At 38.3% G+C, this 23,444-nt stretch overlaps 1 protein-coding gene across 1 annotated transcript in view; it reads right to left on the bottom strand.

The window, feature by feature from the left end:
* Window positions 1-3,339: 3,339 nt before the first annotated feature.
* The window catches only part of OSTF1 (osteoclast stimulating factor 1), a 51,283-nt gene continuing 31,178 nt past the window's right edge, over window positions 3,340-23,444 (bottom strand). Inside the window, exons 4-10 of the mRNA XM_072959602.1 lie at window positions 21,175-21,238; window positions 19,493-19,546; window positions 17,814-17,921; window positions 16,800-16,849; window positions 12,850-12,928; window positions 9,341-9,439; window positions 3,340-3,919 (exon numbers count right to left, since the gene is read on the bottom strand). Of these exons, the coding sequence (XP_072815703.1) occupies window positions 3,861-3,919; window positions 9,341-9,439; window positions 12,850-12,928; window positions 16,800-16,849; window positions 17,814-17,921; window positions 19,493-19,546; window positions 21,175-21,238 (513 nt within the window). The 3' untranslated portion in view covers window positions 3,340-3,860. The remainder of the gene's footprint in view (window positions 3,920-9,340; window positions 9,440-12,849; window positions 12,929-16,799; window positions 16,850-17,813; window positions 17,922-19,492; window positions 19,547-21,174; window positions 21,239-23,444) is intronic.

The following is a 23,444-nucleotide window of genomic DNA, read 5'->3' as shown; positions in this document are numbered from 1 at the left end:
AGAGGGAGAAGAAAGGCATTCACAACGTTGATACAGTATCTGGTAACCAAACAGTTAAAAATGTGAAAATCGCATGACTCATAGAAAAGCCATCCCCTCCAGCACTGACGAATGCAGATCTAAAGATATGGTAAAAAGCTCCCACTACACCACACCACACTCATACTCAGCTGGGTCAAAGTAGAAGACCTCCAAGTGCCCTTTCATCCTGAGATCCAGTTCTGAGATTAAGCACAGGGGTTCTTCATGTGTCCTGCTGCAGATAAGGGGTATTACATGCTGGAAAACTGACACAGCAACCACGAGTCATGCTGTAAGGTGAGGTTCTCAAAAATTAGATCTGTGATCGAGGTCCTCTGAAAAATTGATGCAGCAATGACACCTGCCTTCACACAAGGAGCCAATGTAACCTGATCCTCATTACAGGTGCATCAGGGGGCCCAAGGGGCCTGGCCAATATCACAGGGCTCAGAAATGACAAACTGAGGGCTACGGGCAGAACTGCGAATAGCGTCACCTGCCAGCTGCAGCAGGCAGCAGGTGCATGGGCTCAGGAGTCAGCCAGACCTGCATTTCTACCTTCAAGCAGTGTGATCTTGAGACAGTTACTTAACTGCTTAAAACCTCAGCTTCTCAGTGAAAAGACAGGGGCATTAATGTTCGCTGCCCAGGGTTACTGTAAAGTTCAAATGACATCACATCTATGAAACTGCCTAGCACAGGAATTGGCAGAGCAGGCATTTAATAAATGGTTGTTTTATTTAATTTTATGTCATTTTAAGGGAGGAGGAATGTAAAGGTTTGTTATTAAGAAATAAGGAGACAGAAACCATAAATTTGTGGTCTGCAATTTTTCCTTCACTTAAGAAAACTGTTTACCAAAGCTATATTTTCAGTTAAAATATGGAGAGCAGAATCTTTTGCAATACTTCTCCCACCAAGACCTCAACTTTTAGTAATCAGACACTTTGATGTTCAGATGCATGATGTATGGCTGTCTGGATATTACTGCTACATACATATTTACAACATAAAATTCAGGAGAACAAACACAAAGTCAGGGTCAACAGGGAAATGCTGATGATCAGATGTAAATGTTAGGCTCATTGAAGCCTCTCAGAAATTATCGTTTACAAAGATAAGATGAGAAATACATGGTTCACAGAAGAAGAAATACCAGTAAATCAGAAATTCTACACAATAAAGAACATTTATGAAGACAGTCTATATGAAAACATTTTACTTTCCTCTGCCTAAAATTATCTCAGATTTCATTTTCTGCATTATTTCCAGTTTGCTTTTTAGATTGAAAAAATAGGGTCACCATTGCTCTGCTCTCCATTTCCCTTTGGGTCCAACATGGCCAATTCCATTTTTAAAAAGCAGCCAATGAGGGGGCTCACTGAAGAAACACAGAAAACTGGCAACTGTGATGCATGACAGTCCAACAACAAATAATTTGCAACAGACCAGTCCTAGAAAGAAACTAAAATGGGAAACTATGATAAAAACTGTCCTTTGCATAAGGTTACTGGGCTTATTATTGGACACGTTATCTCGCTGCCCAAGGGGCTGGAAGACATTTTCTATGTAAAGGATGCAATGGCTGGGAAAGAGTTCAGACCACAGTGACTGTCGGAAAGCTCAGGTTACAGCAAAGCCTCCAAAGTCATTTCTAGAATATAATCAGAGCCCTCCTCTGCGCAGAGTCAGAGTGGTGGCAAGTCCCTAGAACTGAATTTTGTTGCTGAGTTCAGCATTAAACCATCTCTGAGAAAGCTCAGATAAGCTAGACTGAATAAACAAGAAGCAAAGTAAATTTTCCCATGGAGTTTCAACCACAGCTAAATGTGTTGTGCTGTTTCAACCAAAATAAATCAGGCATATACCTAAGTCTGCCCTCCACTGCCCCTCCCCCTGCAAAAACCCCCATATATAGTTGGCCAACTTTCTAGAATTCTCATAGGTTTGATAATGTTAAAAGCAATGACAGCAAAGCCCCCATTATTCTTTCTCTCAAATACATTGTAACTCTACATCAAGCACATAGTATTTTCATAAAAATTATCTATATTCTTACAAACTGTATTATCTCTACTAATGTTAAAAAAAAAGTTAAAGAATGCTTAGTTGGCATCTATCCTGATTACCCCAGGCCCAAAGTACACAAAAGCAAAAAGTTAAGAGATTTCCAAAAGCTTTTTATTAGGGCACAAACCCCATTTGGAAAAAACAAATCCTTAAAAGGTTCTGTGGGAATAGAATTTCAACAAGAATTTCATATCTTCAAGTTTATGCTTACAAAGAAATATAAATTCATCCAAATTTAATGACATATTTGTTTTGAAAATAAAATACACCCTTTTTTACTTATTTCAGATTTTGTGCTCATCTTTTGCTGTCACGACTTGTATAGAAGTCTTTCTACAAAAATTGATTGGGCTATTGGATAGACCCCAAACAGGTTTCTCAGGGTGTCCTTTCTCAAAGCACCCACGGAGAGAAAAACCAAAGTCACAGACAGAAGAAACTCCTCTAGAGGCAGTTATTCATTTCCTGAGCTAACCCACTTCCTTTTCAGAAATTTCCTTCTCTTCACCAATGTGTTTTTTGAAATTAGCATCAAAGTCTTCTTGCAAAATATACTTGTGGGCCTGGGGCCCACAAGTCATTTTTTTTTTAACAATTTTATTAAAAATGTAGATTCTTACCTCATTTCATGCACCATACAATTTTCAGGTGGATCAAAGTTTTAGCTATTAAAAATTGAAATAATACACAATAAAATTACTGGAATAAAATAAACGAATAGTTACATAATCTTAGAAAGCCAAGTCATGTTTAATATCATCACTGTAGTAATAAAAAATTAGAATCTCAAATGAAGTGTCACTTCAGTGGTACAGAAGGCTCCCTGCAATGTTTCACGGATGTTTTAGAAGAGGAATCCAGATCATGAGTGAGAGCCATGCTTAGAGAAAATATATGTTACCAAATTGAAAAACTGAACGTGGAAAAAAGTTTATGGCTCCTGGCTACTCCGTTACAGAAAACTATGGCATCTCCCGCAATAAGGAAATCAGCTGTTTAAATCTTTCACACCTTAAGTAAACTAATGAGTTGCTGGGTTTCTTCACATTAAGTACAACACTGGAGATAAAACTGAAAGTCTCATAATTATTAAAGTTAATATATTTTATTGGGAATGTATCTTCTTAGTGATTGTTGTCTTGACGTTAACTGAAGTAGAGATAGAAAGCTGAACAGAAATTTGGCTACTATGCTTCTTCCGTGCTAATAATACAAAATATAATTTTTAAAAAATCATATTAGTCTTTGCCTAAATATAAATATAAAAAAGCTTTATTTATTCACCAGCAAAGAGTGATAGCACAAAACAGACAAAAGAAATAGCCTCTTAAAATTTTATTTTTGTCAGCAGAGCTGACGATTTTCTGTGAAGTCTTTTGGTTTATTATTATAATAAGCATTCCCCACTTGAAAAGTCCACCCAAAATATCTCAATCCTTGAGGTAAAGAACTTTAACTATAAAAGAAATCCTGATATTTTTAAAGAAAAAAATTCTTAAAATTCCTTTAAGCTTGATAAATAGAAATAATATCTTCTTGTTCTATTCTGATGAACAGAAATGTACTTTATACAGCAGAATATCCAGTCACTTATTGGCAAACTGAAGGTGAGAACTATTCATTTACACACTCTGCTCAAACACCGTGCAATACTGCCGTGTTCATATAGACTTTTTTTTTTAAACAGTTACCAACACTCTTCTGGCAAAGACAAGGTTTCGAAATGGCAAAAGCAACAGAAGTTTTAGATCTCAAAGCTCCAGGGGGAATTAATCTGAGTCTTCATCATCAAGATAGTCCTCGGCATTGCTTAACGTTCGAACTGCATCTAAAAGGAACAGGGAAAAAGCAAAACAGAGGAATTACAGATAGCTTGGGTTTTGTTTTCACTTTCAAAGCTCCTGACAATTCAACAAACTGGAATTTTCCCTCAGACCTGGGGCCTGTAGTTTCCCTGAGCACCTTTTTCTACTTTTGCTTTCCAGCCTAACTGATCAGTTTCTGCTGCCAGAGGCTGACAAGTAAGTTTGTCTGCGTGCGACTCAGATGTGTAGGGAAGTAAAGCACATGGTGCTGATGAGTCCCTCTCACGCCAGATACGACCAGCCACGCGCACCACGACCCTCGTGGAACACAGCAGAAGCCTGTCCACTCTGACAACTGTGCTTCCAGCCTCCTCTCCCAATGACAAGTGCACAGATGGCTTCAGTCAGTCGACCTGAAGGCAAGGTCCCTGGGTAGAAAGATGACTAGTGAGGGGGGAGAAAGGAAAAGGAAGAATGAAAACACACAAGCTACAGTTTCATTTTCAAAAACACTGATAAACGAAGCCTACTCAGAAGCCAAAGAAATTGAAATAAAAAATAAATAAAAGTCTTAAAATAGAAAAAGCTAGATCTCAGCAAATGTTAAGTCAACCCTGCCCAAGGCTCAAAAGGAAGATGTCTGCTCTTTAACTGTTCACCTGTCCAGTCAACTTCAAACTGCCTAGTCAAATTCCTGTAGCCACAGGTTACACGAGGTGTAACTTGTCAAGGGGAAAACTGAAATGCAAGTAGAAGCACATTGTTAGAGCTCAATTCATGTGTTATAACACCCATATCACTGTCTCTAAATCCATGCTCTTTGGAGACAGGACTGATTCCAAGTCTTGTGCAGAAACTATAAAAGACGTACCTGAAACCTCTTATACTGTAAAACAAGGATCCTATCAAAGATAGCATCATTTCAGAAGGGCTCAGGATCCAACCAGAAGAGGCCTCCACTAGCCAAAGATAGGCTATCAGCACAGAAATTAACTACATTGGATTAAACACAGAAAATATTTCAACACACACCAAAGAGAATTCGTTGGTCCCCTTTGGAAAATAATAGGAACCAGTATGTTATTTTGAAAACTCTTAAATAAAGGGCAAAAATCAAGTCTTTATTCTGCCCCTGCTATACAGACTATTCCTCTGAGTAACCATCTGACAAGGCGAGGGGGAAATTTTTCATTATAGAATGTTCCAAATACTAACTGAGAAAGGAGTGACAAAATCAGACTATCACTATTTTGCAGCCATGAATGAAATAATGAATCTAGACAATGATCATCAATGGATGCTAACATTACAGGGCGAGTGACAGATATTACATGCCTCTGATGGAAGAACACAACTTTCTTTACGAAGTATTCTTCCCTCTATCCCTAAGATAGGTAGATAAGTAAAATCTAAATCCAGTCAAGCCTCTAGAGTAACACTGATTGACAAACATATCAAGAACAGAGGAACATAACATCACCATGGGAATGTACACATGCCATGTCTAGACTGGGAAATTCAGGTAAATTGGCTCAGTTTCTTTTGCAAGTAAATTGCAAGGTTAAACAATGAAGAAGAGGAGAAGGAACGGAAATATTAATTGGAAAAAAAAACAAGAGATATATCTATCAATTTGGATCCTACTTAAACAAACCGTAAATAAATTGATAGATAAACAAGTAAGCAATGAATAAGCAAACAAACATGGAAGAGAAAATGGCAAATTTGCACCATCACAAGACTCTTGATGATATAAAGGGCTTATTATTAATTTGAGGTAGGTTAATGATATTGTAGTTTTTTTTAAGAATCTTTATGGGTTTAGGGAAATTATTATTGAGAAAAAAGAAGGGACAAGGGAGAGTCAATACATGGGAGGAAGAAACCGATTCATCTTATACGAGAGAGAAGGAAAAGCAGAACACGTAGATGTGAGCAGAACAGAGGCACGCGTCAGTGATTTCACACCAGCTTCCAAACTGCTAGACGTCTCCAGGCTGACTATGCTCTTCTCCATTCTCCTTAAGAGGAGTTCTGGAGACCTGGAAGGGAGGTATTTTGTTTTATCCCACACATACTCATGAACTTCAGGACTGGCCATGAACTTGGTAAAAGTTTTTTAAAAAGCAAAAGACAAAAAGACAAACAGCAAAGCTCCTCCCCTTTCTACTCTGCTAGACAATCCTGTGTTTTGCGACACTGGAGGTATTCTTTGTCCTTCAACGGTAACTGCAGCTCTTCGCTTTAATCTCATTTCTCCTGTTAGCAAGGGAAAAATGACTTCCCATGGTGCAAACTCTGACCGAATGGAAAGCAAGAGATAGCCAGGAAAATAAACTCCTTCTCCTTCCTTCCTTTCATGGACTGCTCTGAGGCACAGCTTCTCTGGAAACTTCTCATATGGCCCAGAGCTGAGTGATGAGCTGAACCTTCATAGCATGTCTTGAGGGCATGACTATCGTGGTAATGTATCTCCTAGCACTGCCTCCCAGCCTCCCCCAACTCACTTCCATTGTTGTCTCAATCTCACTGCCCTGGATTTACAAGTCCCAAATCAAGCACCAGAACTTAAGACAGATGGACAGACAAATAAATGGTGGAAGGACAAACACAGTAACATGGATGAATCTCACAGACAAGTTACATGAAAGAAGCTAGACACCCAAAAGCACAGACTGTTTGATTTCATTTATGTCAAGTTTGAAAACAGGCAAAATTAACCTACGGTGAGAGAAGCAGAGGATACTGAGGGAGGCTTCTGGGGTGTGGGAAGTGTCCTCTGTCTTGACCTGGGTTGTGGTTAATTGTGTAAGCACAGTTTAAAAAAAATTTATCAAGCTGTAGACTTAGGATTTATGTCCTTTACTTAATATAAATTATACTCCAGTTTTTAAAAACTGGAAAACACATTTAAAGGCTCAATCCCCAAGTATGACCTGACTCCATCCCTATATCCTAAAGTTACCCAGCAAGGTAACTGTAACATGTAAATTACTTTGTCCCTACAAGAAACTCAAGATGTGCTTTCAAAAGTGGACAACAATATCAGAATATACCCTTTCTAGTTTAGCATTCATGCTGGCAATTAGCTCTGGCCCAATATTCACATTCCAACTAGGATCAAAATACAAATTAAAAGAAATGTTTTACTGGATGATTGGGGGAATGAAGTAAGGAAAAAAAAGAGAAAAAGGTAACATGAAAATTGAAATATGAAAATGCATTTCTTGGCTCTTTGTGCCAGACCCCAAGATTACCTCATTAATGAATTCAGTACAGTACACATTTAGGAAGGTAGACTACAGACATTTGGAGGGAACAGAGAAAAAGACCACCTACTTGTCAGCCGTTTTCTACAAAGACTGTGGAAAAGTAAGGAGAAAAAGAGAAAAGTTTGCCACCTGCCTCTTCCAGCTCCAATTATTCATGGGGAGGCTTCTGGGTGTCGCTCCCTGGAGTGTGAGCAGGTGTGATATTTTCCTTGCCTATCACAAGCCAACTCACAGTGTACATGAGGCTCTGATAATGTTTAGCTCACAGGAAACCTCACTCCTCCTCACTCAGGACATTTTGGAGACACCCACGTAGCAACAGGAAGTCAGCGGCAGAGAAAGGAAGTGAGGCCACAGTCCTACTCCTCACCCAACCAAGGTCCACCTCAAGTAAGAGGATCCTCCCACATGGTTATGAATACGGCTTCTCAGTCCAAGTGTAGCTGAGAGCACCACTGAGCTGGCAAACACTTTCCCACTCACTCTATATTCATCTATGCATTAGTAATTACTTTAAAGAAAGAGTGGCTCTGTCAGCGAACATTCATGGCTTAAATAGTTAAGAAATCCTAGACTGCTTAATAGTTTTCATTACACCAGAACAGAAGTTAAGTAAGAATCTGGAACAAACACTTATCTGAAATAAAGGACAAAAGGGACACTGGGTTTGCGAGGAGGACTATGATGGGAATTTGATGATAGGTAAGGAGGATGATTCTGTGAAGCTCCCTGGACAGAGCTTCCCTGAAGACAGGGGGACTGTTTGCTGTTTTTGATTGACAGAAGAAGGACACTAGGGGACTGACTGTGTTTTGTGGCTTCTGATATACGGAATGTGGGACAGCATAATATTGCCTCTTCTCATAAATCAAAGGATACCTGAGGGAGAAATAAGTTTTCCAAGGGTTTAAAAATGAATGAGAATTCAATTGAAATGATAAAAACAGAAATTAGTATCTCATTACCCAAGTTTGACAACTCTGAATACCCTAAGGATAAAATGAAAACACATGCACTTAGCCTCTATAATGGAAGTTGCTAAAAAGCTATTTCAGTGATTCTCCACCAACATGGATCAGTCTAAACCTGAGACTTCAAGGCAATACTGAAAAAGCCCGGAATGATGAGTAGCAATGCAAAGACCTGCAAAAAGGTGAGTCCTCCTCATACCAGTTCCTTTGTAGAAAATGGTAGTAAGCATGTATCCATTACAGGCTTATCCTTCAAAGTGGTATTAAAGTGCCAAACATGAGATGATAAAGTAGAGTAAGGCTGGAGAAATGAGAAAAAAGAGATTGAATGTTCCCTCCAACCAAATCACCTTCTACCTTTCTTTTTTCCTACCCCTCTGGGTTTCTCACGGGATGGGAGGCTGATGATGAATGAAAAGGGGACAAAGGAGAGGTGGATGGAAAGAGGAGTTCAAAGCACATTTTCCCCGTCCCAGCACTCCTTTCAGGAATCACCATATTAGAATGAATCTGGGGGAACACATTCAACAAGCTAAGTACTGAGAAGTCAAATTAACAGCCAGTCTCTGAATAGTAATCATGAATGATGCAAATGCATTTAGCACCTTTTCTTTCCCTTAACACCTTTTCAAAACCACCAAATTTCACTTGTACAGAATCACATGTGAACTTTTCAAACCTATTTTCCCATGTCAATAGATATTATATCTAAAAACGTACACTTTATCTTTAAAAACCACCCTAGAAGGTAAATAGATATCGGTATGTTTACAAAGTCTAGAATAACTTTGATTACAGTTTATTGATACCCTCATTAAAAACAGAAACAAAGTATAATCAGAAAGCTGTTGAGGGCTTAATTTTAAGAATATTTAGAGACAACCACTCACAAAAACATATTTGAAGTGAGGATATGGAAACAATGGCTCTCTGGTAAGGACAGTAATGGAAAATAAGGTAATTAGAACTTGATTGCAAGGAACAAAAGAAACACACTAATCATAGCAAAAAATCGATGCCTCTTCAAATTCATTTGCATAAAGATATTCTTCCATGTTGGAAGTTCTGATTCAGACCAAAGATATAAAATCTAAGTTCAGAATCACCCAAAGAGTTTACCAAGAAAAAGTATTCTCCAATATTAAATGAATGTATCTTAGTCATGATGGCACCAGGAGGAAAAAGGATTAAAACTAAGTACCTGTTCCCTGTTTCTTTTTCAGGAGAGATGCACAGGCAGCATTCGTAGCCATGTCCAGGGCCAGTTTCTTCTCGTTGTTTCTTAAGTCTGTTCTAGCACCTTCCCCAACACAAGAAAAGTTAATTTGGCGTTTTGAAGACTCTATAGTAGCAGTCAATGCTCTTTTTGGTTTACTTTCACTTTCTTTTCTTCCCATTTTATTGAGATATAATTGGCAAACAGCACTGTATAAATTTAAGGTATACGGCATAATGATCTGACTTAAAAACATCATAAAATGATTATGACAATGTTTAGTGAACATTCATCATTCCATATAGATACAAAATTAAAAGAACAGAAAAAATGTTTTCCTTGTGATGCAAACTCTTAGGACTTACTCTCTAAACAGCTTTCTTATACCACAAACAGCAGTGTTAATTACACAGCTGCCAATTCTCTTTCCATCAAAACTAATCGCTTTTGGCAAAACCAGAGAACCATTCTGGCCTTTAAGTAATAAGCTCTTTCCAAACAGTAAAGCTTTCTCAGCAATTGCATATTTGGCATCTTTCACCAGGGAGCTCGTTGCTGCACCTGTGATAATCAAACACAATTAAAACATAGCCTTTCAAGTCCCTGTAGAATTGCACACACACTTTCCAATGAGGAGTGTACTGACCCTGCAGTAAGACCCTCAATCAGTTAGACTCAGTGTGCCTTGGCATGAGTTTTTTGGAGATTAAATTCAATTTACCCTTTGCCTCTTCTGTTCAAGAAGGTCTCTAGAAAAGATCATGTGAGTTGAGCTTGAGGGAATTAATACTTTGTGTCTTATGTATGTTCCCATGCATATTAACAGAACAGTAACACTAAAATCTAGAAGCAATCCATTGTTCCCGTAGCCCACCTTCTACTCGCTTTTTCCCTCTTTACTGTGATATAAATTACATCAGGATTCATGAATACGTTCTGTCAAAGATTCAAAACTACAAAAGTATGCTGAACAAAAGCTTACATCTCATTTCAGCCCTCAGCTAACCCTTTCTGTCCCCATCTTCCACCTTCCCCAGAGGCGACGACTCCCAACAAGCGGGCATCAGCTCCCATCTCCCTCACGTGCACGAATGCATTCAGACACACGTGGACATGTACACGAAGTCATACTATAAGCAGTGGTCTGTAATTTGATTTTTTTTGCCAATGATATTTTTCTTTTTCTTTTTTTTTTTAATTGAGGTACAGGTGATGTACAATATTACATAAGTTTGAGGTGTACAACACAGTGGTTCGTAATTTTTAAATTTTACAATCCACTAATAGTTATTTTAAAATATTGGCTATATTGCCTGGGTTGTACCATATATCCTTGTAGTATTTATTTTATTTTATTTATTTATTTGTTTGTTTGTTTGTTTGTTTGTTTATTATTTTATTCTATTTTTTTTTAATGGAGGGACTGGGGATTGAACCCAGGACCTTACTGAGCTATACCCACCCTCACTGTATAAAATTTTTTTTAATGGAGGTACTGGGGATAGAACCCAGGACCTCATGCATGCTAAGCATGCACCTTACGACTGAGCTATTACCCTCCCTCAATTTTATAAATCATAGTTTGCCTCTCTTAATCCTCTACCCCTATCTTGCCCCTCCCCTTTCCCTTCTCCCCATTGGTAACCACTAGTTTTGATTTTTTTTTAACTTAACAATATATAATGGTATTCATTCTTGAGCAGTACATATACTTAGAAGTCAATCTATTTAAACATTTTTAAGTATTCCACTCTGTGGACATTCCACATTTTACTTAATCCCTCCTCTATTGAGGGGCACTTAGTCAGTTCCTAATTTCATTATCACAAACAATAGTGCCATGAACATCCTTGAACAACATCTTTGTTTATATGTATTTCTGAAGGGTGGTTTCCTAGAAGTGGTACCAAAATGTAAGGCTATGTATATTTTCACTTTACTAGCTACTGTCAGATTGCCTTCCAAGAAGGCTTACGAATTTACTTTCTGCCACAGTGTAATAGAGTGCCATTTTCTCTGCAACCACATCCTCTTCAACAAAAAATAGATGTCCTAAGACTCAAAGGCACAAAAATCTTGAGTCAAAAATAGTATGTTTAATTGGGAATACAGTGATCGTGTGTGAAAATCTCCCGTGAACAGATGTAGATCTATCTACAGCTGGGGTTATATGGAAAACCTCATTCTCTCATTGTGCTACAGGTCAAAGATCCTGAGGGTTCATAGCTCTGTGACTAATCATACCTTACTTTAAATTACACTTGAGAACTCATATATATGCTTTCTGTCAGAACGGGAAATGTTCAAAGACAGGGCACTAGAGAAGGAATGCAACCATTTCCTAAACCCAAATTCCTAATGTATCCCTCCCCCAGTTTTCCACTTTGGTGACCATAAGTTTGTTTTCTATGTCTGTGAGTCTGTTTCCATTTTGTAAATAAGTTCCTTTGTATTATATTTTTTTTAGGTTCCACATATAAGTGATAGCATGTGTTAGTTGTCTTTCTCTGACTCACTACACTTAGTATGATAATCTCTAGGTCCATCCATGTCGCCGCATTTGCTTCTTGTTTTTTTCACTAAGTCTTCAAGATCTGGCGATTGTTTTACACTTGGAGCACACCTCAGTTCAGACCGGCGTTATTTCAGAGCCTCAGCAGCACACGGGGTCAGTGGCTGCCGTATAAACAGCACAGCTCGTGGCACACCTTTGGAGGCACCATAGTAATCCTCAGGGTGTCTGATCTTTTATCTCTGGAGTTTACATATCAACATACTTTAAACCAAAAACATTTCTTCTCATACGTTCCACACATTGGTCCGAGGATCCCTAACCGCAGCGCATCCATATGACACGCCGCTTGGTGCCTCAAGCATCTGATATAAAGCCTTCTGGTCCAGGGTGCAGTATAGGGTGATATCCCCCGGCCCTCTGTAAGGGTTAACTAGTATTTGTGGGACAAGTAGATGGATAGATAGGGAATCCATAATTTCACTGTTTCTTCTGACGTGTAAAAACAGGGAATCAAGGTATCTTCCCACTCTCTGTACATCTAACATCTGCTCTGCTCAAAGCAGGAGATTGCAGCCACCGCATTTGTTCTTACCTATCAAGACTTTCCTGTGAGAACAGTGGCCTCAGCAACTTTACCCATATGGCTTTCTTAGATCTCCTCTCTATATGTGTGTGCACAAATACAGACACACACACCCCTTTCTTCTAAGGCCCTTTAATCCTGCAGCAATATACCATAAATTCTTCCTAAAAGTAATACATGTAATTTTAAAGCTTATCAAGTTTTTAATTTAAAAATTTATACAAATCACCTCAATTATTTCATCATATCTCAACAACTCTGTGATTCAGAGTAGAGACCTAAGTCCCAGTTTTAAAAATAGAAACCTATTATTTTCCCTACTATTTCAAATGGCATAACTGGATGTAGCCTATTTTTCAGAGCAAGCACAGGCCAGATAAACTAGGCATACTTTACCTTTTGCCAGAAGCAACTGGACAATATCTGCATAACCCTTCCAGGCAGCAGCGTGCAAAGCTGTGTCTCCCAACTTGTTCTATGGTGATAACAAGAGAAGGCAGCATTTTAAAAACAGACTGAATTGAAAATATGCATGAATTTAACTTTACTCTAACCTAAGTAAACCTACAATGAGAACACGGCTATAAAATCATACAAAATTCCAAAGAGGGGAAAGGAGACTCAAGAGATGAGAGATGAGTCATTTGAGGAGAGGGAATCGGATGAGCAAACAAAAGACTTGGCGGAGCACAAGCGGAAATGAAGATGCCTGCAGAGGGAGTCTCCTGGGGGAAGCAAGCAGGTCTGTCCCTGCAGAAACCTAGCATGAGTTAGGAACTGGAGATCCCCGGAGACACAAGCAGGAATGAGAATGGGGGTGAAATCAACAGTACTGGGTGACAGTGCTTCTAATGAGTAATTAGAACCCCAGATCACCTTCCACTCTCCCTGCTGCCATGTGACCCAGTATAGATGGTAGAATTACCCAGGTGAAAATTAACCAGATAGTTTCCAAGCTCATGGAACTCACAGGTACAAGAGGTGGAATAAGGTCAGGAACTAAAAGCAGAGGTCAAGCTGAAAAACCTACAAATGGAGCAGTAAGACGCCTCTCCCGGTTACCTTCACCTACCCCACCGCCCCAGAGTGTTCAATCTAGCATCTACTCCCAGGGAGGATGCTGGAGAATATTTCTCTGGTAGAGGTGAACAGTCCCAATGCAGGGGAGGAAAGGAATATTTATATTGGCAATGGAGTATAACCTAGCAAAACAGCCAAGACTTTAGCACTTCACCCTACAGAGAAGCCACCAAGCACACAGTTTCCAATCACACTCAAATATGAATGGACAAAGACACTAGATATTTAAGGACAGCCTCTAGTACCTGAAGAAAGACCAAAACAAACAAAACCAATGGATCTCAGAGAAAAAAGATACAGTATAGTGAATAGCAAAAAAATGTTTAAAAAGTATATAACTATACCACAACTTCTTTACCTAGTTATCTGCTGATGGACATTTAGTTTAGTTTTATGCCTTGGCTATTGTATATAGTGCTGCTATGAACATTGGGGTGCATGTATCTTTTTGCATTAGAGTTCCCTCCAGATACATCCCCAGGAGTGGGATTGCTGGACTATGTGGTAAGTCCATTTTTAGTTTTTTGAGGGATTTCCATACTGTTTTCCATAATGTGGTATATTTATACAATGGAATACTACCCTGCCATAAAAAGAATAAAATAATGCCATTTGTAGCAACATGGATGGACCTAGAGATTGTCATTCTAAGTGAAGTAAGCCAGAAAGAGAAAGAAAATACCATATGATATCACTCATACGTGGAATTAAAAAAAAAAAAAGGACACTATGAACTCATCTACAAAACAGAAACAGACTCGCAGACTTAATAAACAATCTTATGGTTACCGGAGAAGGAGGATGGGAGGAAATAAATCTGGGAGTTTGAGATTTACAAATGTTAGCCACTATACATAAAAATAGATTTTTAAAAAAAGTTTCTTTTGGATAGCACAGGAAACTATGTTCAATATCTTGTAATAACCTTTAATGGAAAAAATATGAAAACAAATACATGTATGTATATGCATGACTGGGACATTGTGCTGTACACTGGAGATTGACACAATATAATTGACTGTACTTCAATTAAAAATATATATATATGTAATTAATACATCAAGATATAAGAAGATATTATGTAATGAAACAGGAAAAAGATGGCATATAAAAGTAACAATCAGAGTAAAAGAAGACCTTACGGTAGATAGAATTCTAAGATGGCCCCCAAGCTCCGTGCCCCTTGGAATACACCCCCTGCATAATTTCCTCCCCTCGATTATAGATGAGACCAGTGAATATAACAGGATACTACTCTTATCATGAGGTTTCTAATCAGTTGATCTTAAGCTCATCGAAAGAGAAATTATCCTAGGTGGACCTGATCTAATCAGGTGGGCCCTTTATTTTAAAAGGCATAGCGTCAGGGACATGATCTCCTGCTGGCCTTGAGGAAGAAAGCAAACAGCCATGTTGTGAAACGTCTCTGAAAGTTGAGGGTTTCTGTACCACAGGTGCAAGAAATGCAACTCTCCCAGCAATGCGAATGAACTTGGAACAGGACCTGAGCTCCAGATGGGAGCCTCACTCCAGCCAATACCTTGATTCCAACCTGTAAGACCCTGAGCAGAAAACTCAGTGAGGCCACCCAGAATTCCGGCCTATAGAAAATATAAGGAAAACGGGTGAAGTTTTAAGCTGCTAAAGTTGTGGTAATTTGTTACATAGCAACAAAAATCTAATACAGAGTTCTGGGGAATTAAAAAGCTCACTAAAGTAAAACATAAAGACAAAGGTGAGAGGGGGACGGCATAGCTCAGTGGTAGAGTGTGCGCTTAGCATGCATGAGGTCATGGGTTCAATCCCTAGTGTAGCCATTAAAATAAATAAATAAATAAACCTAATTACCACCCCCCCCAAAAGACATAAGTGAGAAAAACTAAGAAAATTAGATGCTCAATCTGAGGGTTCCATCCAACACAGCTACTAACAGGCATTCCAGAACCAGAGAACAAAGGAAACAGCCAGAGAAAACTATAAAAGAAATAATGCAAGGTATTTTTCCAGGCTGAAAGAGTTTACCAGGAAAACTATCAGGAAAAGACCCATCCTAAAGCACAACACTGTGAAAGTTTAGAACACAAAGGCTAGAGTAAAACTCTAATCAAGAGAAAAAGCAGATCACACACAAAACAATGGGACTCAGAAGCAACTCTGGAAACTAGCATATCCTGGAGCCATGCCTGCAAAATTCTGAGTGAAATCAATTTCCGCCCAGAATTCTGTCAGCCATATAATCAATACCAAGCTCCCCTTTTTCAGGAATCTAGTTGAAGATCTTCTTCAACATACAGAACACACAGGATCCAGAAAAGTGAAGACAACAGGAGGAAGGTGAAAGGTTTCCCAGGAAGACAGCAAAGGGCAATAGAGACCAAGTTGCTCTGATTAGAAAATGAAGCTGGAGAGCTTTCAGCATGATTCCAGGAAGGAAAAAAAGAAAGCAGCTGACTATCTCATACACTTTAGAAAGGTAAATCAAGAGAGTATACAACCGTGTAGAAGTCTTTGTGAGATTTAAAAAAAAAAGCTAGATAAGTAAGATTATCCTGTACAGCACAGGGAAATATATACAAGATCTTGTGGTAGCTCACAGCGAAAAAAAAATGTGACAATGAGTATATGTACGTTCATGTATAAGTGAAAAATTGTGCTCTACACTGGAATTTGACACAACATTGTAAAATGACTATAACTCAATAAAAAAATGTTAAAAAAATTTTTTAAAGCTAAATAAAGGTCAATAAATACAGAAACAGAACAGTTATACAAGCAGTGAATGATACTTCACTAACCATTATACTATAAGCACTATATAGTAACAAAGCCAAGAACTATGATATGATACATTAGGAGAACTAAAGGAGTTCAAGAGATTGGGTGCTGGGTGCTGGAAGCTGACAGTTTGGCAAGCCTATACCTTCACCTACCAGACAGGATGCCAAAATACTCATGAAGATGATGAATTATGAGACAATTCCATAAGCATATTCCTCAGTAACATGAAGATAAGAGGAAAGAGCTAAAGGCTAAAAGTGATATATGAGGAGTGTGGTAGGCATTTGGGGCTGTATATACAATTTGGACTTTGGTGCAATAATAATTTTTTAACTGTGTGCTTGTAGTACTTTGATTAAAAATGTTATGAAAGATAATAAATGGGAAAAGGTGAGTTCAAAACATCGAGATATGATTTTACACCCCCATAAGCCGCACCAGGAGAGCAAAACAGGGGTGTTAAATGACTTCCGTGTAAGCAAGCTCACCTGTTGGTTCAATTCAATATTTGGCTGAGTAAACAGCATTTCCACTATATCTGAAATTGAAAGAGAAAAGATATTTTTTTAAGAATGGAAGCAAAAGCCTGACAAGACCAGGCACAATAATTATAAAAGAGAGAATATGTTTTAGAAGAATCTTCAAGAAAATCCTTATAACAATTTTTTTTTAACATTTATGTAAACAGAAGACTGAAGAATCTAAAAGGCAGAATTACTTAGGGAAAATTTTTTTCAAGTAATTTTGCTTTCACATTTTCACATGACATCTACTATTGGAATATTTTTACATTTGCTAGGTAATATTCATATCACTATTTTGTGTTTATTAGCCAAAAATAAACTTTGGGGAGACAGCCATAAATTTTCTTCTTTGGGGAGACAGCCATAAATTTTCCTTTGGCCATGCTATTTAATTGGTTGGGTTCCTCGTTTCTCACTGTTGTTGTGATTACTTTCTGTGTGTTGTGGACAGAGGTAGAAAGGGAGTGAGTGTGATAGATTCTTAGCCAGGCTGAAATACATGTAGAAATTCCACTTGCCATGTACTGATTATAAGACAAAGAAAGTTATCAACTGAATCACTAACTCAAGCAAAAGCTATCTTTCTCCTGAATTTAACAGTCTGTCTTAAACCAGAATGTAAACCATAAAAGCATACTGGGAAAAACTAAGCTAAAGGAGTCCATTCTGCCCCTTTCTTCTGTGAGATTAGACAGTGGGGTTTGTTTTTGTATTACTGTTGTTTTCCTGTAACTTTTCCAAGCCTGAGCGAGTAAAGGAAGCTTCCACTCTTTCAAGTTCAAGAGCTCCAGTGAGGCTGACCAGTCACATTCTACCTACAGTTTTACAGAGCTTCCAGGTTCAGGGCTTTTGGCTGATATTCTAAAGGATTTGAAAAGAATAACCAATTCTTTTTTTCATTTCTGTAACTCTGGCTTCCCTAGATGAAGCACATTTTCAGTAACATAGATATGTGTGATAACAAAAAAAATGCAATACCTTTGTGACCTCCGTGACAAGCCCAGTATAAGGCAGTGCTTCCAGCTTTGTCTAAGCCATTAACACCGACTCGGTTGTCCAAACACTCTCTCAACCAGCTCAAGTTGCCTGAAAAAAATTTTACATTTATAAAAACACATGAAAAAGGTTTGGCGGTTTTCGGTTTTGCTTTTAAATCAATTTCATCCTACATAAATTCACATTTGCAAAGGATTAATCAGAAGTCTGAAATTAAAACCTGCTCTGTAATGCATTCACTATGGTACATTCTGACTTCCAGTTTATTAATGGAAAGCATTAACATAAATTTTTAATGGTAGGTTAATGGGAAGAGGTGCCTAAATGGGTCCACTTAAAGTATTTTTACCCTGAAAAATTTTTTTTTTCTTCCTTTGTGAAATCCTGGAACTTTGGGAAAAATAGTCAAACCTAAGAACATGCAGATGCTGCTCATATTCATATTTAAAACACATTTTCTGATCTTATAAGAAAAGGAAAACTAATCTACTCAAAGCTGCTGCTCTTATATGTTAAAATATTAATTTAAAATTCTTTGGCTAATGGCCCAAATATCCAGTTTACAAGAATTTTTAAATGTCAGTTTAGTACTTTTACTTATGCACAATCCTAAACCAGTCATTTTCTTTTGAACATTCAGCAAGATCTAATATTAAATGAAACCTTTCTGAGGCCTTACAAAAATTCCCCATTATCTACAGCAGGGTTTCTCAACAGCAGCCCTATTTTTTTTTTTTTAATTTTTGGTGGCAGGGTAATTAGGTTTATTTATTTATTTATATATTATTTATTAATTTATTTTATGGAGGTATTAGGGATTGAACCCACGACTTCATGCATGCTAGGCATGTACTCTACCACTGAGCTACACCCTCCCCACTAACAATGGCCCTATTGACATTTGGGGTTGGAGGATTTTTTGCTATGAGGGCTGTACTGTGCACTATAGGATGTTTAGCAACATCCCCAGCCTATACCCAGAACGTGCCAGCATCTTCCCAATAATGACAACCAAAATGTCTCCAGATATTGCCCAAAATCCCGTGTTTGGCAGGAGGAATTACCCTCAGTAGAGAACCACTGATCTACAGGATAAAGCCCCAAGTGTCAGGCCCGTCCTTGGTGTTCCCTTCTTTCCCGACTCCATCCTCACCATACACACCTGCACTACACCAACACTCTCCTAGTTGCTGGACCCCCAAGCAGCCCGCACCCTCTGCCCTCTAGTTACTCACTCTGTCCTCTATAGCCTGTGAGTACTGAAACACACTTCAGTTGCTGGATTTATTACACCATCTTATAATGATCTGCTACACACATCTCTCCTCCACCAGACTCTGAGCTCTGGGAGTCACAGACCATGCCTTTCCACTTGCCACTAAGCACAGGGCAGGTAAAATACTCAAAAGTATTTGTCAACTGACTTTTAAAAATTAAAATCACACTTATCTCTCTAGAGTGAAAGGAGGCAGAACAGAGATTGCCTCTAGGGGAGGCAAGGATTTAACTGGGAAGGGAACTTTCTGGGATAATGAAAATGTTCCAGATCTTGATCTGGGTGTTGGTTACATGAGTGTATACATCTGTTAAAAGTCATCAAATTATATAATATCTGTGTGTTTTACTGTACTGCTATCTCCATCAAAGAAAATCACACCTACCTCTTTTTGCAGCTTCATGCAATGGATTGTCAATGGATTCTGCCTGCTCAGCCACTAGATTGAAAAGAAAAAGTGCAAGCCAATGTTGAGAGGGCCACCCAAAGAATTCCCTAAAGACAATTCAGTCCCCAGCTTCAGAAGTGCCAGGACCTTCCACCATACAGCTTTCCTTACTTAATGTGGATTTTAAAGATGGCAGAAAATCAAAGTGACTTTTTTGTGCTTTGAAAGAAACTGAATTATGTGTCAAATGAAATCAAGCTAAGACAGTAACATACCAATTTAACTGGGAATGTAAACAAAAACAGACACAGCAACGACCTGGAAGAATAAACAAAAACAGACAGACCCAAAGCCTGCACACCAGTTTACTAAAGCATTAACAAACAGTTCAGTCCAGAAACTGCAAAAGAAAGTATCTGATGTTCATTTTTACATTCCGTAGAAACACTTTCAAGATGGCGGAAAATGACTATTTCCCTTGTGTGTGTGCATATGATATGAGGGGTGGGGAGAGGAGGAAATACTGCGCTTCCTGTATGCAGAAAGGGCAATCAGCATACCTACCTGCCTCCAAGGAAGGCGTGTTCACTGTTGTTCTACAATCAGTAGGCATGACTGCATGGAAACTTGTTCAAGTGAGACTTCAGACCCACGCCTCCTACCACAAAGGGCTGACACTGGATACCCCTGGCTACCAGGGATCCAAAACAACAGAGGAACAGTTTATACCCTCCGTGTCTATGACCAGCTGGGATTGGAGTGCACAGTAGAAATTTATTTGGAATTTTAAAATTAGAGGAGTGTAGAAATGTTTAAAGTCTCTTAAAATCCAGAATGGTATTGCCCTTAGACCAAGTAAGTGGGGCTCTGGTGTTAAGCCCCAAGCCTCAGCCTCATTCATTCCCCTCACCTTCTCTCCCTCCTCCCCTCTACCTCCTTCCCTCCCTTACTATCCCGTTAGAAGCTCTGAAGTGCCTTCCTTGAAATTTTCTAAGTCTCCTTCTAGTGTTTGGAACTGGTACCTGATTTCAGCTCTATTGGGCTAAGGGTGTCTCTAATGCTGTAGTCCAAAGAAAACTTAGAAGTGATTCAAATCAAACGTTCTCATTATACAGATGTAGAAACAGACCCAGGGGGCAGCAGTTAAGTGCCTTTACTAAGGTCCCTTGTTATTAGGAAGTGGAAGAAGGATTAAAACCCAGGACCCCAGTTTATCAATCTCATGTGCTTTTTCCTTTACTCTGCTAATTTCTACAGAAATCTGTTTTGCCCCCCTTCCAACTACAAGCAGGTTCATGGCAGGGCCTGCATCTCACTTCTCAAGCTCCCCAAACTGCCCTAATATTCATTTAATGAACATCACTGCCTGAAACATTAATTAACATAACAAGGCAAGGTTACTTCATCACAAAAGAAAAGGCTAGTCCAAGAAAAAGAAAAAGAAAAAAAAAAAAAAGAAAAAGAAACATGTTCTAAGAGTTGAATTAAGTAAAACCATAAGCATTGCCCTGGAACCCTTGGGTTCTTTCAAGAATGTTACAATGCATTTTTTTTAAGCCAAGGAGCCAAGTTCAAGTACTTCCACCATCCATGACCATTTTATTAAGAGGAGGCTCCCAGAGTAGAAAATGTTCCAGACTGTCAATGACTCCGAGTAAAGCCACCGTGGCCACACTTACCGTAGTTGCTCGGGATTAGTCCAGTCCTGCCTTTGGAGGTGCCTTTCCACCAATTGGTATCACTCTGGTGAAAGAAGAGTTAAATTAAGTGGCACCAAATCCAGTTTGCACTCAATCACTTTAAAAACCACGCAGCTCATGGAGTGTACCTGCTCTACAAAATGCCCACCCGCCCTGGTCACACTGACCAAGCTTCCTCAGTCCCGTTACCCACGTCCATTCCCCTTATTGTTACATTATAAATACATACACATCTGCCTGCAACCAATCGGAGAGACTTCATCACAGAGCCTCAAACAAATCAAATGCAGATAATACGAAAGAGAAGGAAAACATTATGTGTAGTTTAAACTATTTATAGGATTTTTTTTTTATCCAGAGTCTAATTTCTCTTAGCCTCAATATGGCTTTCTAAAGATCTCTTCATTTTACCTTTGTTTTTTGGGTAACTGCTTATTATAGAAAAATTCAAACCTATACCAAAGTAGAAAGAATAGTATAATGAACCTACACATACCCATTTCCCAACTGCATGAATTATTTACTCACGGCCAATACTGTTTCACATATATCCTCACCCACAACTTCGCTCCCCTTAATCCCCTAAAGATTACTTTGAAGTAAATTCTAGACATCATATTATCTCAACTGCAAATACTTCAGTATGGGTCCCTGAAAGATAAGGACTTTTTCAAAGACATAATAATAATACCATTATCATGACTTAGATTTTTTTTTTCAATAGTAAATCCTTAATATCATCAAATATCTACAATCCTCGAATTTTCCAGTATGCCTCATAAGGGCCATACAACATGATGACTGATTTGCCTCTTAAGTCTCTTTTAGTCTATGGGTTCCTCCATTTTTTTTTTTCATTCCTTCACAATACACTTGTCAAAGAAACTGTTGGTTCTAAAGAGTTTCGAACAGTCTAGTTTTGCCTGTTGTATCACTTGTTATCAAAAATGTGTTCCTCCATTCCCTGTATTGCCTATAAATTGGTTATTAGTCCTAGAGGCTTAATTAGACTTAGATTCCATTTGATGGACAAGACTATTTCATGGTAGCATTGATTCTTCCGTCAGGAGACAAAAAATGGTGGTCTCTTGTTAAAGTAAGTAACCACTGATGAGCATTATCTGGGTACATTATTCCACAGGGATTACAAAATGGGGACATTGTAATTCTATCTTTTGTTCTTTATTTAAATAACTAGAATATTACTTTAAAGAAAAACGTGCCCTCATCAACTCTCAGGTTACCCAGAGATAAAGTGCACAGAGAAAAGGCAGAATAAATGCTGATTCTTTTCCTTAACAGTCAACAGAATAAAAAGTTAGTTCCCTAAGCATTCTTTCAGGTTGAGCCATGATGTTTGTTTTGTTTGGCTTTGTTTTTAAGCATCATTAGGGACTCACGAATTTATATGGTTCAATCCTTGGGATTGTTGCCCTAATTGATGGCTCAAATTGTCCTATCTTTGACTGGCAACCTCTTCAGCTTAGTTTCTGTGTCTTTCCAGCATGACCCTAGTTCTCTTTGGTAGTTTCCTTGCTTTCCAGTAACAAGATGTTCTGGGATTATTTTGTACCTTTGCTGCCCTCAATCTGGTACCAGACATTTCTCAATGGCATCTTATTCTTTTAATAGGAAATAACAGGAAATATTTTTGCTAATTTTATTTTACATAAAATGAACTGTGCTTCCAATTCAAATGCAGAGCTACTTAACCTCATCACTCTTACATCCTTCTGTATCCTTTCTTGCAAGATGAAAATCACTGACCTAGTGACTCATTTGCTCTAAACCACAACACACATGCAGCAATCTCAGAATAACAATACCAACACTTCTCCAACAAGATCTTGATTAAAAACAGTTTATAATTTGTGGGTGGCAGTTCTTTTTATTCTTCATATTATTCTACTAAAGATGTTCAATCAAACTGCTGGATTTTAAAGTCACTTGGAATAGTTCTCCTCTCTGTGTGGTTATGCCAAATACATGGGGTACAATTAAGTTCACTTGACTCATTCTGCTTTTAACTTTCAGAGATTTCTTTTTACCATTTAATTTAATTTTATAACTATGCAAAAGTTCACACGATTCCAAAGTCAGCTCTTCAAAACAAGGTACAATTTTTAAAAAGTCTATATTTCACTTGTGTTACCTCTCCCCTATTTCCCTTCCATCACACAGAAGAAAGTATTTATTTGATTTTATTGTATGACCCTTCTTTTGACTTTTTATTTTAAATTGAGGAAGAC

This window comes from Vicugna pacos, chromosome 4 (assembly GCF_048564905.1).
Source record: "Vicugna pacos chromosome 4, VicPac4, whole genome shotgun sequence".
Classification (NCBI taxonomy): Eukaryota; Metazoa; Chordata; class Mammalia; order Artiodactyla; family Camelidae; genus Vicugna; species Vicugna pacos.
This window is presented reverse-complemented; position numbering and strand designations above follow the sequence as displayed.